Genomic DNA, 15,647 nt, shown 5'->3' on the forward strand with positions numbered 1-15,647 from the left:
TTTTTTGAAACCAGGCAAGTTGTTTCGGTGTCTACATTAGTTTTAAGAAGTACTTCATTTTGTCCTGTATGTTTCTTTAAAATAGTATATGATTTTAGAATAGTTGCTGCAGGCAGTGATCAAATAACTTATAGTAACATTACTGAAAAGCTAAATGTGTTAGGAAAACATTATGGAACCATTTAGGCAACTAACCACCATGAAGGACAGAAAAAAAGTTGCAGTAAATATAAATATACAAAGAACATAAAACCCCTTTCCATTTTCTTTTGTGCTAAACTCTGATAGTGAAAAGAGACACTCCTGTATTTGGAGTGTCCTAGGGAGAGTAACAGCCAACTCCAATCAATTCCTGCATGAAAAAAAGTAATAAAGTGACACTTATAAACAAAGAAATAAGGAAAGGCAACAGGAAATAAAAGCTTTTAAAACTTCAGTGATATAAAGCCATGTATCAGAGAGATTAAAGCATTTGAAATTAAGGAATTTCTATAAGGAATTCAGCACTTATTAAAGAGACACAGGATAGGATGAACAAAGAGCTTACTGAAACTGTATATAATATTCTTTTCTCTATCTTAGTTAAAATTGCATCTTCTTTCATTTAAGAGTTAGACGAAAGTCAATTCACTTTTAAACTCTTGATGGTGGTGGTGAAGTCGCTCAGTCATGTCTGACTCTTTGTGACCCCGTGGACTGTAGCCTACCAGGCTCCTCCGTCCATGGGATTCTCCAGGCAAGAATACTGGAGTGGGTTGCCATTTCCTTCTCCAGGGGATCTTCCCAACCCAGGGATCGAACCCAGGTCTCCCGCATTGGAGGCAGACGCTTTAACCTCTGAGTACGAATTAAAAATCACATTTCTAAAAGTAGCTTATTTTAGACTTCCCAATGTCAAGCCTCTAAACTATGTCTGTTAACAATTTAACAGTAAAAGAAACCTTGAAAAACATTAGAGCTCCAAGGTATAGAAAACAAAAGAAACACCTTACCCAAAGGAGCAAATTTATTTGGAAAGCATAAAGCATAATGCTAGTAAGACAAAATAACTTACATCTCATGAACTAGGAAAACCATTTGAAAAATGAATATGGAAAATCTTAGCAGAAGCCACACAGAATTTAATATCCTTTGAGACAATAATATCTCTGTTAGATACACATGAAAATGTTGACAGCAGCAATAAATAAGCAATAGCAAAACTTAGAAAAGCGGGTGATTTAATCCCTCAAACACAGTACTTTATGGCATGAATATTTATAAGTATATAATGAATATTTTGTATCTACTAAATAAATATAGCATACAATGTTTATTATAATTTTAAGTATATAAAATATATAAACATGTATAAGGTAATACAAAATTGATACAGTAGTGAAACTATGAGCAATATGCTCAAGGTCATCCTTTAATTTAAAAATATCAAATGATATATTGCTAATATAACTTCACACACAGTGAAAAAGCCCATTATACTATCATTAAAATACAGATATTTCAAAATTATCATCTGCATTAATTCTTAAAGGGCTCAATATACCTAATGTTAACTCACAAATTTTAGCACATATGATTTCCTCAGAAAAAAATCCAATTTAATAACTAAAAACCAAATCTTGGTAGAGATTAGTACAACACAGTATTCATCAACTGCCTGCTAAATTAAACAGTTAGGCAGAGAGTTCATTTTTTATCAAACAACTTCCTTTTTATCTATCTGGTATAGAAAGAGAAGTTTAAATGAAACAAATATTCACTATTAGATCTTAATTATTTTATATTATCAGAGTCATAATACTTACCTAATTTAGTTTCTTGTTCCCAGGCTTGTTCAATAGTGTGAAGCTTTTCTTTGGTAATCTCCAGTTCTTTACTGATAGACTCCATTTGTTCTTTCAGGGATACATTTTCACACTAAATAAAATAGCAACATCACTGAGAAAGGACCTTGTAATTCAGACTAATACCACAGGAGTGACATTGTCTTAACTTCACATAGTATTCTCCTAAAGCTCACCATCTATTTTTTTTAACAAAAGTTTCCTTGTATGTAATACAAATATAGACATACACATGTATATATGTTGTATAAACAAACACACATATAACATATTATTTTAAAATAATCATCAAAATCTTGTATATCCAGTATATGAAATGATATGCTTGTATGTCTTATATATCCTAAACTTCTGAGTACTAGCTTATGCCATGTTCACTTTTGGCCAACATGGATACTCAACAGTTTCATAACCTTCCCTTAAGGAAGGGAAGGGCATCGTCAGAGTCCTGTTCAGAATGACCATTCTGGTGGCAGCAAGTAGGATGTAACATGGAAGTATGGACATGGAACAACAGACAGGTTCCATATTGGGAAAGGAATATGTCAAGGCTGTATATTGTCACCCTGCTTATTTAACTTATATGCAGTGCACGTCATGATAAATGACTGGATGAAGCACAAGCTGGAATCAAGATTGCCGGGAGAAATATCAATAACCTCAGACATGCAGATGACACCACCCTTGTGGCAGAAAATAAAGAGGAACTAAAGAGCCTCCTGATGAAAGTGAAAGAGGAGAGTGAAAAACTTGGCTTAAAACTCAACATTCAGAAAACTAAGCTCATGGCATCTGGTCCCATCACTTCATGGCAAATAGATGGGGAAACAATGGAAATGTGAGACTTTATTTTTTTGGGCTCCAAAACCACTGTAGATGGTGATTGCAGCCATGAAATTAAAAGATGCTTGCTCCTTGGAAGAAAAGTTATGACCAACATAGACAGCATATTAAAAAGCAGAGACATTACTTTGCCAACAAAAGTCTGTACCAACCTAGATGGCATACTAAAAAGCAGAGACATTACTTTGTCAACAAGTCTGTCTAGTCAAAGCTTTGGTTTCTCCAGTAGTCATCTATGGATGTGAGAGCTGGACTATAAAGAGAGCTGAGCGCTGAAGAATCAATGTTTTGAACTGTGGTGTTGGAGGATACTCTTGAGAGTCCCTGGACTGCAAGGAGATCCAACCAGTCCATCCTAAAGGAAATCGGTCCTGAATATTCATTGGAAGGACTGATGCTGAAGCTGAAACTCCAATACTTTGGTCATCTGATGCGAAGAACTGACTCATTGGAAAATACCCTGATGCTGGGAATGACTCAAGGTGGGAGAAGGGAATGACAGAGGATGAGATGATTGGATGGTATCACCAACTCGATGGACATGAGTTTGAGTAAGGTCTGGGAGTTCGTGATACAGGGAAGCCTGACATACTGCAGTCCATGGGGTTGCAAAGAGTTGGAGACAACTGAGTGACTGAACTGAACTGAACTGAATCATTACCACAATAATAATGGTAAAGAATAAAACTAAGACATTCCCAGTAGAGAGGTACATATGTTCAGAATTATAACTGAGATACAGGAAGTAAAGAAGAGAAAGGGATATACTACAAATAGAAAAAAATTTTAAGGTTTGAGTAGAAATAAAAAATGTTATCTGGGAAAATAAACTTTAAAAGTTAAAAATTATTCCTCTGATAAGTTATCTGCAGGAGATTTCATATCTATAACTTTTTAATGTTAGAGAAGAGAGGACAACAGACATAAAAGATGGGGAAAGGTGAGATTATTATCATACCTAAATATGCAGAATTTTCTACAAAATTAACATAATCATCTCTCTTCAACAAAAATAATAATAAAAAGTAAACTGATCATGATTATTTCCAGTTAATACTAATAAATAATGACTCACATAATTGTGTCATTATAAAAGACTGAAAGCAGGAGAAAAAATAAAAGATTGAGGGCAGGAGGAGAAGAGGACAACAAAGGTCAAGATCACCCATCACTGACTCAAGGGACATGAGTTTGAGCAATCTCTGGGAGATGGTGAAGGGCAGGAAAGGCTGGCATGCTGCAGTCCATGGGGTCGCAAAGAGTTTGACATGACTGAACAACTGAACAACAAAAACAGATAATTGTGTAGGAGCCACTGAAAGCTATTCAGAATATTTTCTTGAATACGTCCCCCTAAGCAAGTGAGAGCTTTCAACCCAAAAGATTTAGATCTCATTCTACTTCAATGAGAGTATCATAAAAGAAAATGAACCAAAAGACATAGTTGCTTATTTTTGATGAAGAAGAGAAACAAAAACAGGAGCTTGTTTTGCTTAATGTACAACATATGAAGATCAAGTGGCTAGAAGAGAATTATAAAGGGTCTTGGGTCCTATTCATGAAAGTGTTAGTCACTCAGTCCTGTCCAACTCTATTCCTCCCCATGGACTATAGTCCACCAGGCTCCTCTATCCATGGAATTCTCCAAGAATCCTGGGCGTGGGTAGCCATTCCCTTCTCTAGGAGATCTTCTCAATCCAGGGATCAAACCCGGATCTCTTGCAATGCAGGCAGACTTTTTACCACCTGAACCACCACGGTTATTTCATAGACTCCTTAAATTAAACCAAGATATTCCAGGCCACTTTGCTCCTTCCAGACAGTAAGAAAGGCTACGGATCTGCAGAGGTCATCCATGGTCCAGGAAGAGTGATTTATGTCTCATCTACTCTCTGCTCCATTCATCCCCCGAAACTATGGGCCATGAGGGAATCAGAGATCAGGGTAAGAGAAAGTGGTGGATGCTTAATAACGCTTTCTCTTCTGATTACATTATCCCATATGTTCCACGTTCTTTTTTCAAGTGCCCAGTTTAAGGGGTCTCATTCAGCTAAATTATGCAAATAAGCTAAGGAAGATGACCTGGAAGAAGCTGTCCAGAAATTATTCTGTACCTAAAGATATCACTCCCCTCACACACAAAAAGAGGCTAATATCACAAGGTTTAAGGATCACATCAACTTACCTCCAGGTGTTCCAAGTTATTTGTTCTTTGAACAAGCATATTATCTTTTTGCAGGATGTCTCTGTACTTAGCAGTCAGTTCATTGTATTGTCTATTGGCCAATTCTAGTTCTGACAGAGAGACACTATTATCTACAACTTTTTGTAGTGCTGCAATCTTGAAAATGGCCATTTCCTATGTAAATAAAGATACACTGAATTGAAGTGTTGTATTTTTTTTCTGGTAAAGCACTAGCCCCTTTTGAGATAATACAGCTGAAAGCAAAACAGATTTCAGAATCATTAAAAAAATTAGATGTATCCTGTATAAAAACATATTGCATGCTTATATTTTCCTTTGTGGTGCAGAGGCTTTTAATTTTAATTAGATCCCATTTGTTTATTTTTGCTTTTATTTCCAGAATTCTGGGAGGTGGATCATAGAGGATCCTGCTGTGATTTATGTTGGAGAGTGTTTTGCCTATGTTCTCCTCTAGGAGTTTTATAGTTTCTGGTCTTACATTTAGATCTTTAATCCATTTTGAGTTTATTTTCATGTGCGATGTTAGAAAGTGATCTAGTTTCATTCTTTTACAAGTGGTTGACCAGTTTTCCCAGCACCACTTGTTAAAGAGATTGTCTTTAGTCCATTGTATATTCTTGCCTCCTTTGTCAAAGATAAGGTGTCCATATGTGTGTGGATTTATCTCTGGGCTTTCTATTTTGTTCCATTGATCTATATTTCTGTCTTTGAGCCAGTACCATACTGTCTTGATGACTGTGGCTTTCTGAATGGGAGAAAATAATAGCAAATGAAACAACTGACAAACAACTAATCTCAAAAATATATACGCAACTTATGCAACTCAATTCCAGAAAAATAAATGACCCAATCAAAAAATGGGCCAAAGAACTAAATAGACATTTCTCCAAAGAAGACATACGGATGGCTAACAAACACATGAAAAGATGCTCAACATCACTCATTATTAGAGAAATGCAAATCAAAACCACAATGAGGTACCACTTCACACCAGTCAGAATGGCTGCGATCCAAAAATCTGCAAGCAATAAATGCTGGAGAGGGTGCGGGGAAAAGGGAACCCTCTTACACTGTCGGTGGGAATGCAAACTAGCACAACCACTATGGAAAACAGTGTGGAGATTCCTTAAAAAATTGCAAATAGAACTGCCTTATGACCCAGCAACCCCACTGCTGGGCATATACACCAAGGAAACCAGAATTGAAAGAGACACATGTACCCCAATATTCATCACAGCACTGTTTATAATAGCCAGGACATGGCAACAACCTAAATGTCCATCAGCAGATGAATGGATAAGAAAGCTGTGGTACATATACACAATGGAGTATTACTCAGCCGTTAAAAAGAATAAATTTGAATCAGTTACTGGAGCCGATTATACAGAGTGAAGTAAGCCAGAAAGAAAAACACCAATACAGTATACTAACACATATACACATGGAATTTAGAAAGATGGCAATGATGACTCTGTATGCAAGACAGCAAAAAAGACAGATGTGTATAGCGGACTTTTGGACTCTGAGGGAGAGGGAGAGGGTGGGATGATTTGGGAGAATGGCATTGAAACATGTATACTATCATGTAAGAATCGAATCACCAGTCTATGTCCGATGCAGGATACAGCATGCTTGGGGCTGGTGCACGGGGATGACCCAGAGGGATGTTGTGGGGAGGGAGGTGGGAGGGGGGTTCATGTTTGGGATCACATGTACACCCGTGGTGGATTCATGTCAATGTATGGCAAAATCAATACAGTATTGTAAAGTAAAATAAAGTAAAAATAAAAATTAAAAAAATAATAATAATAAAACATATTGCAATAATTATTAATTACTTTCATATAAGAAATGATATTTGGACATTGAAAATCTTTGAGTTATAATCTTAAATTATAACTCCTGTCATAATTAAATGAAATTCAGTTAATTTGAGAAAAGTGTATATACAGCAGCAAGAAAGCATATCACTTAGAATATATCTTTGGATGGCTTTTTAAAATTATATAAGATTTTAAAAAACTTGTCTTTTGAAGACTGAAAGGCAAAATTTGCATCCCTGCAGGTAATATTTACAGTTAAGCTATTTCTGCTTTTCTCTTTTTTAAAAAAATTTTGGCTGTGCTGGGTCTTTGTTGCTGCACAGGACTTTTCTTTAGTGTGTCAAGCAGGCACTACTCTCTAGTTGTGCGCTTCTCACTATGGCGGCTTCTCTCGTTGAAGAGCACAGGCGCCAAGATGTGTGGGCTTCAGTAGTTGTGGCTCCCAGGCTCCAGATCACAGGCTCCATAGCTGTGGCACACAGGTTTAGCTGCTCCACAGTATGTGGGATCTTCCCAGATTAGGGATCGAAACCATGTCTCCTGCACTGTTAGGCAGATTCTCTATCACTGAGCTACCAGGGAAGTCGCTATTTCTGATTATTTATAATTAAACAAACTCGCTATAAAAGTAAAGAAAATCTTTTGTTCACAGAAAAGAAACATATAGGGAAAAAAAACTTGTTTGAATCATAGCTATCTAGAATAAATAATATCAAAGTCTAAATTACTTGCTTTATCTTCAACTCTTTAGTTACAGAGCTATAAAAGTCACTACTTAAAGACATTGTATTAACACCAAAAAGAAATGTCTGAACAGAAAACCAAATTTATGACATGAGAAAGATAAAGAATTTATGAGTTTCCTGGTGGTCCAATGTTAGGACTTAGCACTTTCACTGTGGTGGCCTGGGTTCAATTTCTGGTCAGGTAACTAAGATCTGGCAAGTCAACTGGCAGAGCCAAAAAGTAAAAAAAAAAAAAAAAAAAATTATGGTTATAATTCATTCTGAATTAGAAGAATGAGGGGAAAATATTTGTAATAGTTCTTCAGATTTCATTTTGAAAACTTCTCTACAGAAATAAGTATCCCCTATTCTACCTTCAGTTCAGTTCAGTTCAGTTGCTTGGTCATGACTCTTTGGAACCCCATGAATCGCAGGACGCCAGGCCTCCCTGTCCATCACCAACTCTCGGAGTTCACTCAGACTCGCGTTCATCGAGTCAGTGATGCCATCCAGCGATCTCATCCTCGGTCGTCCCCTTCTCCTCCTGCCTCCAATCCCTCCCAGCATCAGAGTCTTTTCCAATGAGTCAACTCTTTGCATGAGGTGGCCAAAGTACTGGAGTTTCAGCTTTACCATCATTCCTTCCAAAGAAATCCCAGGGTTCTGTTTCACTTTTGCTGTGTGGTGAGGAAGATCATGTTTCCCATCTTTAAAAATAAATCCCCTCCCCCAACTTTTCTTTTTGGCTTTCAAAGTGTTGCAAAAACAAACAAAAATTTAGGCTGAAGAGGAAGAAAATTCCAGTACTTTCTTCCTTCTATCTCAAATACTAGCCATAGTTATAATACTCCAAGAAAAACATTCTACAAACTATAACACAAAAATAAGAACATTTCATATTGTAGATAGGTTTATTTGCATGACAATTTCACTCATTATTATGTTTAAAAGGAGATGGCAAGGAACTCAAATAACATTTTAATTTTACTTTGAATTCTTTGGTTTACATTGTTGTTGTTTAGTCACTAAGTCGTGTCCAAGTCTTTTGCTACTCCATGGACTAGAGCCCACCAGGCTCCTCTGTCCATGAGATTTCCCATAAGAATATTGGGGTGGGATGCCATTTCTTTCTCCAGGGGCTCTTCCCGACCCAGGGCTTGAACCCATGTTTTTTGCACTACAGGTGGATTCTTTACTACTGAGCAACCAGGGAAGATGTACATGCTCCTATATAAATTCCGACATGTAAAATGAATATATGCATACTTAAATAAGCTATAAGATCAGATGTAAAGCAAGATGTAGAATAATACATATGGCATGTCACTTTTTGTGTCTTTGCTAACACTTGCAAAAGGAAACAGAAAGATTTTTCGTTACCTAAAGGGAGAAGGCAATGGCAACCCGCTCCAGTACTCTTGGCTGGAAAAATCCCATGGACCGAGGAGCCTGGTAGGCTGCAGTCCATGGAGTCACTAGGAGTCGGACACAACTGAGCGATTTTACTTTCACTTTTCATTTTCATGCACTGGAGAAGGAAATGGCACCCCAATCCCGTGTTCTTGCCTGGAGAATCCCAGAGACGGGGAAGCCTGGTAGGCTGCTGTCTACGGGGTCACACAGAGTCAGACACATCTGAAGCAACTTAGCAGCAGCAGCAAAGAGGGTGAAGGGCTTCCCAGGTGGCTCAGTGGTAGAGAACCCACGTGCCAATGCAGGAAACACAGGTTCAATCCCTGGGTTGGGAAGATTTCCTTGGAGTAGAAAATGGTAACTCATTCCAGTATTCTTGCCTGGGAAATCCCATGCAAGATTTCAGAGGAGCCTGGCAGGCTACAGTCCATGGGGTTACAAAAGAGTTGGAGATGACTTAGCCACTAAACAACAACAAAAGAGGCGAACGGGTGGAATATAATGAAGCAAAAGGTACAAGGACAGAAGTAAGATTTCTCTGACGACACCTTTTGTGTAAATACTTTATGTATTCAAATTTAATTTTTTAAAAGTTATCCCTGAAGTTGAAAAAATGTAAAATAAATGAGCCTAACCACAGCAAATGTATAACATAACCCACAAAGGAGAATTACTTCACATCACTATAGAATATGCTATTTTGATGACACATCCTTAGTGAGAGATATTATAAAGACAATAAAAACTGTAAAGAAACTTTAAACTACGTCTGACAGCAGGAACCATACTTCAAGATAACCAAAGAGGTTCGGCTTATGATGAAAAGCTGTTTATTTTATAAAAGAATATCTGCTAATAAATGAAAAGCACATAATAAACTAGAAAAATCATGACTTTTGCCATTCCTGATGAAATAATTGGGTCAGGCAACAATTACCAATGAATGGTAAACCCATTAGAGAACTGATAAAGAACTGATTTTTTGCATGGTATCAACACATTACCAAAGAGTTAATTAACTAAAGCACTTAAAAACAGAGATATATGGCTGTCTCCCCCTTAACACAGTTATCAATCATGAAAATGGGACTACCAGACATTCCACCTCTTGAATGATACCATATAAAGTGTTACTTACAAAGTACAAAGTAGTCTTGCCAAAAATGTTTCCTTGAATATAACCACAGCTTCAAAGATAACTTTTAGTAAATATAATGGTTAGAGGAACAAATAAAATTATGACAGAATATAATTAAACATTCAATATTTTTCAGAGAGGGGGAGAAGAAAAGGGGGAGAGTCTATATTAAAAAGATTTAGGATATGAAACATCCCAGGACAATGCAGAGTCCTTGACTGGACCCAGGGACAGCTAAGAAAATGCAGATGTGGTCTGGACATTTGACAACATATAAAGTACTGTTGTCAATTTTGATAAGGATGATAAAGTTACTGTGGTCATGTAAACAGAAAAAGACTCTTTTCAAAGAGATGAATACTAAAATACTAAGAGGAGAAATGTCTGCAATTAAAATACTCTTACAAAAAACAGATGGAGCGATTATGGTCAGAAGTTAAAAACTGTTTCCTATCAATCCAGGTGATAGTTATTGATCATACTATGGCAACCCACTCCAGTGTTCTTGCCTGGAGAATCCCAGGGACCGGGGAGCCTGGTGGGCTGCCATCAATGGGGTCACACAGAGTTGGACACGACTGAAGCAACTTAGCAGCAGCAGCATCCTTCTTGTCCGAAAACTTTCAGAGTTGGAAAAACTCAGACGTACATACCTTAAAACGTTGCAAACGTCCAATTTTTTCACCAACTTCAGCCTCCATTGACATCAATTCATTCTTCTGTTTCCCATTTTCTTTTCTAAGCTGTCTCTCCATTTCTACCAAAGTTGTATATTGCCTGATGAGTGACTTTTCATTCACCTGTAAGACTGTGATCTTTCTACTATTTTCTGCAAGTGTTTTTTTCATTTCATCTGAATCCATCTGAAGAGCACTCAGCAAATTCTGCACAAAGTCACATTTATATTACTTGTTGAATCTAGCTATCTTAGTCTGAATAATATTGCATATTGACTTTAAAAGTGCTTTACTTACATTATATTCTTTCACTTTTATAGCATCTTGTTGGATTTGATCCTCAAGTCTTTTCTTTTCCTCTTTCATTGTTTCAGATTCTGTTTTCCAGTTCTCCTTTTCACTTAAAAAGATTTAAAAAAAAAGCAATACAGTAAATCTATAGGAAGAGATAACTTTGGATAATGGAAATTTAGTTACCATAAAACAAGAGAAATTATAACTAATCAACATATGATAACACAAGTTAAAATCCCACTTGAAAGGGTTAATCCTGGAAGTTATTATTATTTAATAAATTGAAAGTAAAGAAATTATTTTACCAAATTATTTAAACTACAAATTACTACTCTATAACTATTACAATATAATGATAATGGATCTTGTAAACATTTTATTAAAAACAGAAGATAATTAAGAAAATAATCAATATTCCAAACTTACTTTGGAAATCAAGTCTTGGTATTCTGACCCTATTCTTAAATTTGAGTGTTAAATAATTGTGAAATATTTAGAATCCATACAAAGTGAGCAATCATTAGACTTAAAGAAGGTGTATAAGATATTGTTGCCTACCCAGACCTCCAATCTGGTTGGCATAAACCACTTAAGGTGTCGGCACTGAATGGTTCAAACCTGGACATATGACTTGGACAGCTCATTTACTATTCTGGCTAATGAGATCTAAGTCTGCTGGAGTCCTCTAGAAAAAATTTTATAAATCAAAACAAAGAATTGTGTGAAAAGAAAACACCCCTCTTCTTCAATGGACATGGTTCCATCTTCCTTGAACTCCTAACTCCTGGACCATCATAGGAGATAACATGATATACACTAGAAGATTCCCAAACATGACCAACCCTATAATTAGCTTTGGATTTCTTGTTGGATTAAATCATAATCATTCTTAGTGTTTAAACAAACTTTGATCAGATATTCTAATTATTACTAAAGCTATTAGTTCATTAGTACAGATGACACAGCAGAGATAAGAAGAAACAGGCTAGTTCTCTAAAAAAACACATGAATAATGATGCTGGTGATGAAAAAGAATTACTGACTGCTGACACGAACTGTTCATATGTGCCATAATATTCACAAAATACTCAGATCTGGGCATTTTCACATAATTATTTCACATAATTATTAATAATTCTATAAAAAAAGTATTACTATCACAGAATTTTATGGACAAGGAACTAAAACACAAAGCAAAGGTGAAGAGGCAGGAGGAAAAAGGAAAAGAAAATATCTAAATATTTTTTGTTACTTAACTTTAATAAGAAATATGCTACATTTGTATTTATAAAGTTTTGCTAACACCTATACCTTAGGTATTCTTTATATAATAAGCTTTGTTGATGACGAATTACTGCAAATTTTCTGTTATAGTCTTCAAGAGAATCTTCTAAATTCTTTAACTTATTTTCTTTATATTCTAGTTCCTAAAAATTGGTTTGGAAATGAGAATGAGAAAAGCATCAGGATATATTTCAAATCTGAAAGTATAAATTCATATTTGACAAGATTATAGAAAAATATATAAAAGAGAATCGACAACAAATCCATAAGCAGCCCAGATCATTCCTATGATTATTTTGAATATCTTATGGCATATGGAATGAGATAATATGTGTAAAAGAGAAGTGCTATGAAACAGGTAAGATTATTTGTATCATCATATATTTGTAATAGTTATAGTACCCATATAAATGATCAGATGCAGTGGTTACAAACTTGCCTCTAGCTACTCAGCCCCACATACCCTTTAGTGAACATACCCATTCATACCTTCACTCAAATTGTCCTCTCCAATTATTAAATTCTGAAGATGAAGAAACTTGAGACTCAGAAAGATCAAGTAACTCATTTAACATTAAAAAACTCATTAGTACTAGGCCTGGTAACCATTTTCTGAGATGTACACCAAGCTTGGTGCCAGATGCCTTACCTATTTGCAGATCTAACACTTGCAGTCAGGTCTGGCTGACTCCAGAGACCTTGCTACTTCCAGCACGCTATGCTACCTTAGGATTCGGAGTTCAAGTATTGTTCTGCCACTTTGAACAGGTTTTCAGATTTTCAATTTGTGTTTGATAATCTACGACAACGCTTTCTATGTGTGTTTTTTTTTAAGTGTGTGTTTATACACAAAGATGAAAAAACAATGAATCATCATAAGTAACATGACAAGGCTATACTGTTATTGACAACACTACTTATTGACAGTGTTCCTGAAGTAAAGAAGAATAAATTCAGGAAGAGTGTTAAAATCAGAAATTTAAGAATAATGACACAACATGAATTATGAAGTAATGATCCAATAAACAGTTCAATTCTAATACTCAAGGATTACTACTGCTACTGCTACTGCTAAGTCGTTTCAGTCAACTCTGTGCGACCCCATAGACGGCAGCCCACCAGGCTCCCCCGTCCCTGGGATTCTCCAGACAAGAACACTGGAATGGGTTGCCATTTCTTTCTCCAATGCACGAAAATGAAAAGTGAAAGGGAAGTCGCTCAGTCACGTCTGACTCTTAGCGACCCCATGGACTGCAGCCTATCAGGCTCCACCATCCATGGGATTTTCCAGGCAAGAGTACTGGAGTAGGGTGCCATTGCCTTCTCCGACTCAAGGATTAAGTAATGTAATTTACAAATATAAGCATTTGATAAGCATAACTCAAGTATATTCACAAGTGGATTACTTAGGAAAGGGAAACAGCAGTGCTTACAATGAAAAAACTTATTTTCATTGATTCTGAACACATTTTTGTAATTATATTTGCAAAGTTTAAGAGATTTTATGGTTATTCACGCACACTTCAAATGGAAAAATGAAAAGCGACGCTCATTAGGCCATTCTATGACTATAACATAGAGAGCAAAGCTGACAAACCAATACAGCGCAAGCAGTATCCTCTCTGATCTGCTAACGGAGTAACTAACCTTACAGGGCAAAGGGAAGAAAGAAATAAAAGACAATTTTAAGACAATTTTTCTTAAAAGTTTTTCTTGTAGTTAACACACAAAAAAGGAACAATATTAATCATTACAAAAAAAGCTGTGTCAGATTTTATTCATCGGAATTGCTTTTCCAAGCAGGAATAGATAAAAGAGCTCACTTTACTTATACGTTACTACCTTATAGTAGCTGCATGTTATTCTATCTGTCAATCATATATTTCATATGAATGGCATGCCTGCTTTTCATTCAGATGAATAGAACGAACTGCTTTTATTCACAACATTCCATCTAACATCAAAATCCAGTAAAAATACATCTCACTGTTAATAGTCTAAGAACTCAAAGAAACAGCTGATGATGTTATTTTGCTATTCACATATAAAGTTTTCAGTACCTGTAAGATATGTATTAAATATTCATTCTGAGAATTAATAATATTGGCACTAGATGGTGCTATCCCATCAGGTAAGTCTATTCCTTTAAACACAACATTTGATCCTTCTGTTTGTCGTAAAAGACTGGTTTCTTTTTCAAGATGGTCTATCTGGAAACAAACAATTCAGAAATGAGAGTCTCATCTCTTATACAAAAAGAAAGACAAATTAAAAAGCAGTAACTTACATTTCCTAAAGAGTAACTTTAACAAGTAGATATTATGAATGCTCTGCCAGGTATTAATTAAATAATAATGTAATTTCTGCTTAGAGATGCCTAAGAATACATTTAAAACCTCTGTATCCTTTTTTATCTTCCTAGTGGCTCAAACGGTAAAGAATCTGCCTGCAATGCAGGAGACCGGGGTTCGATCCCTGAGTCAGGCAACATCCCCTGGAGAAGGAAATGGAAACCCATTCCAGTACTCTTGCCTGGAAAACCCCATGAACCGAAAGAGCCTGGCAGGCTACAGTCCACAGGGTCGCAAAGAGTCAGACATGACTGAGCAACTAACACACAAACATTTTTACATTATAAGGTACTCATTTTTCCACTAATTCTATTTTAAAAATCCAAACAGAATCTTTTCTAATATAGAAAGAATTAATTCAAGGGGCATTTTCTCATAAAATAGTCACTAAAAAAATAAATGTTTCACATTAAACCTTTGTTCATAAGTTTAGCATTTTCTCTTATTTAAAAAAAATTCTCACCTTTAAATGTGCTTTTGTCAACTGCTGAGAATAATTTATAGCCTCTTTCCGAGATTCTCTGAGCTCCTGTCTTAATTCTTCATTTCTTCCAGTAAGTTGATCAACTTGGGCTTTTAAATGCAGATTAGCATCAAATATTCCTTCTGCATTCTTTGATTCCATAGCCTAATATATTTAAATTATATTGAAGAAATGTAAAGAAAAACACTAAAATCACAGTATAATAATCTATGTTTAAATAACACTTACATTTAAGCATTATACTACTCCCATGTGTAATAATGTATACCAACTCTATCTCTTACAAATTTATAAAATACCAGTTAACCTACATCAGTATTACCAAGCATACTGATCACCTCATTCTAACAATTAACAAATATTGAACTAACCCAAGTAGACTGGTAGACCAGAAAAACAACTAAACAGGAACAAGATGACTAGGGTTCAAATATAAACCAATCTCTTGCTAGCTGGACAACTGACTTAAAATTCCTTAAATCTTAGCTTCTTTACCTCTAAAGAAGGGGAAGTAATGTTAGCTCTGTCTGCTTCACAAAGCTTTTATACAGTCAAAATGAGATAA

General features: G+C 35.7%; 1 protein-coding gene across 11 annotated transcripts in view; it reads right to left on the minus strand.

Moving 5' to 3' along the window:
* The window catches only part of CEP290 (centrosomal protein 290), a 92,744-nt gene that overhangs the window by 47,151 nt on the left and 29,946 nt on the right, over positions 1-15,647 (minus strand). For 10 of the 11 annotated variants that reach the window (XR_011255200.1, XR_011255199.1, XM_069580657.1 and 7 more), the window contains 7 exons: positions 15,062-15,226; positions 14,308-14,457; positions 12,275-12,390; positions 10,967-11,069; positions 10,646-10,876; positions 4,873-5,046; positions 1,806-1,917 (listed from right to left, as the gene is read on the minus strand). Coding sequence is in view for 9 of the 11 variants with exons in the window: in XM_069580657.1 (XP_069436758.1) it covers positions 1,806-1,917; positions 4,873-5,046; positions 10,646-10,876; positions 10,967-11,069; positions 12,275-12,390; positions 14,308-14,457; positions 15,062-15,226 (1,051 nt within the window). In the remaining 2 variants the exon portion in view is untranslated. The remainder of the gene's footprint in view (positions 1-1,805; positions 1,918-4,872; positions 5,047-10,645; positions 10,877-10,966; positions 11,070-12,274; positions 12,391-14,307; positions 14,458-15,061; positions 15,227-15,647) is intronic. The other variant, XM_069580659.1, reaches the window with a different exon arrangement.

Source organism: Ovis canadensis, chromosome 3 (assembly GCF_042477335.2).
Source record: "Ovis canadensis isolate MfBH-ARS-UI-01 breed Bighorn chromosome 3, ARS-UI_OviCan_v2, whole genome shotgun sequence".
Lineage (NCBI taxonomy): Eukaryota > Metazoa > Chordata > Mammalia > Artiodactyla > Bovidae > Ovis > Ovis canadensis.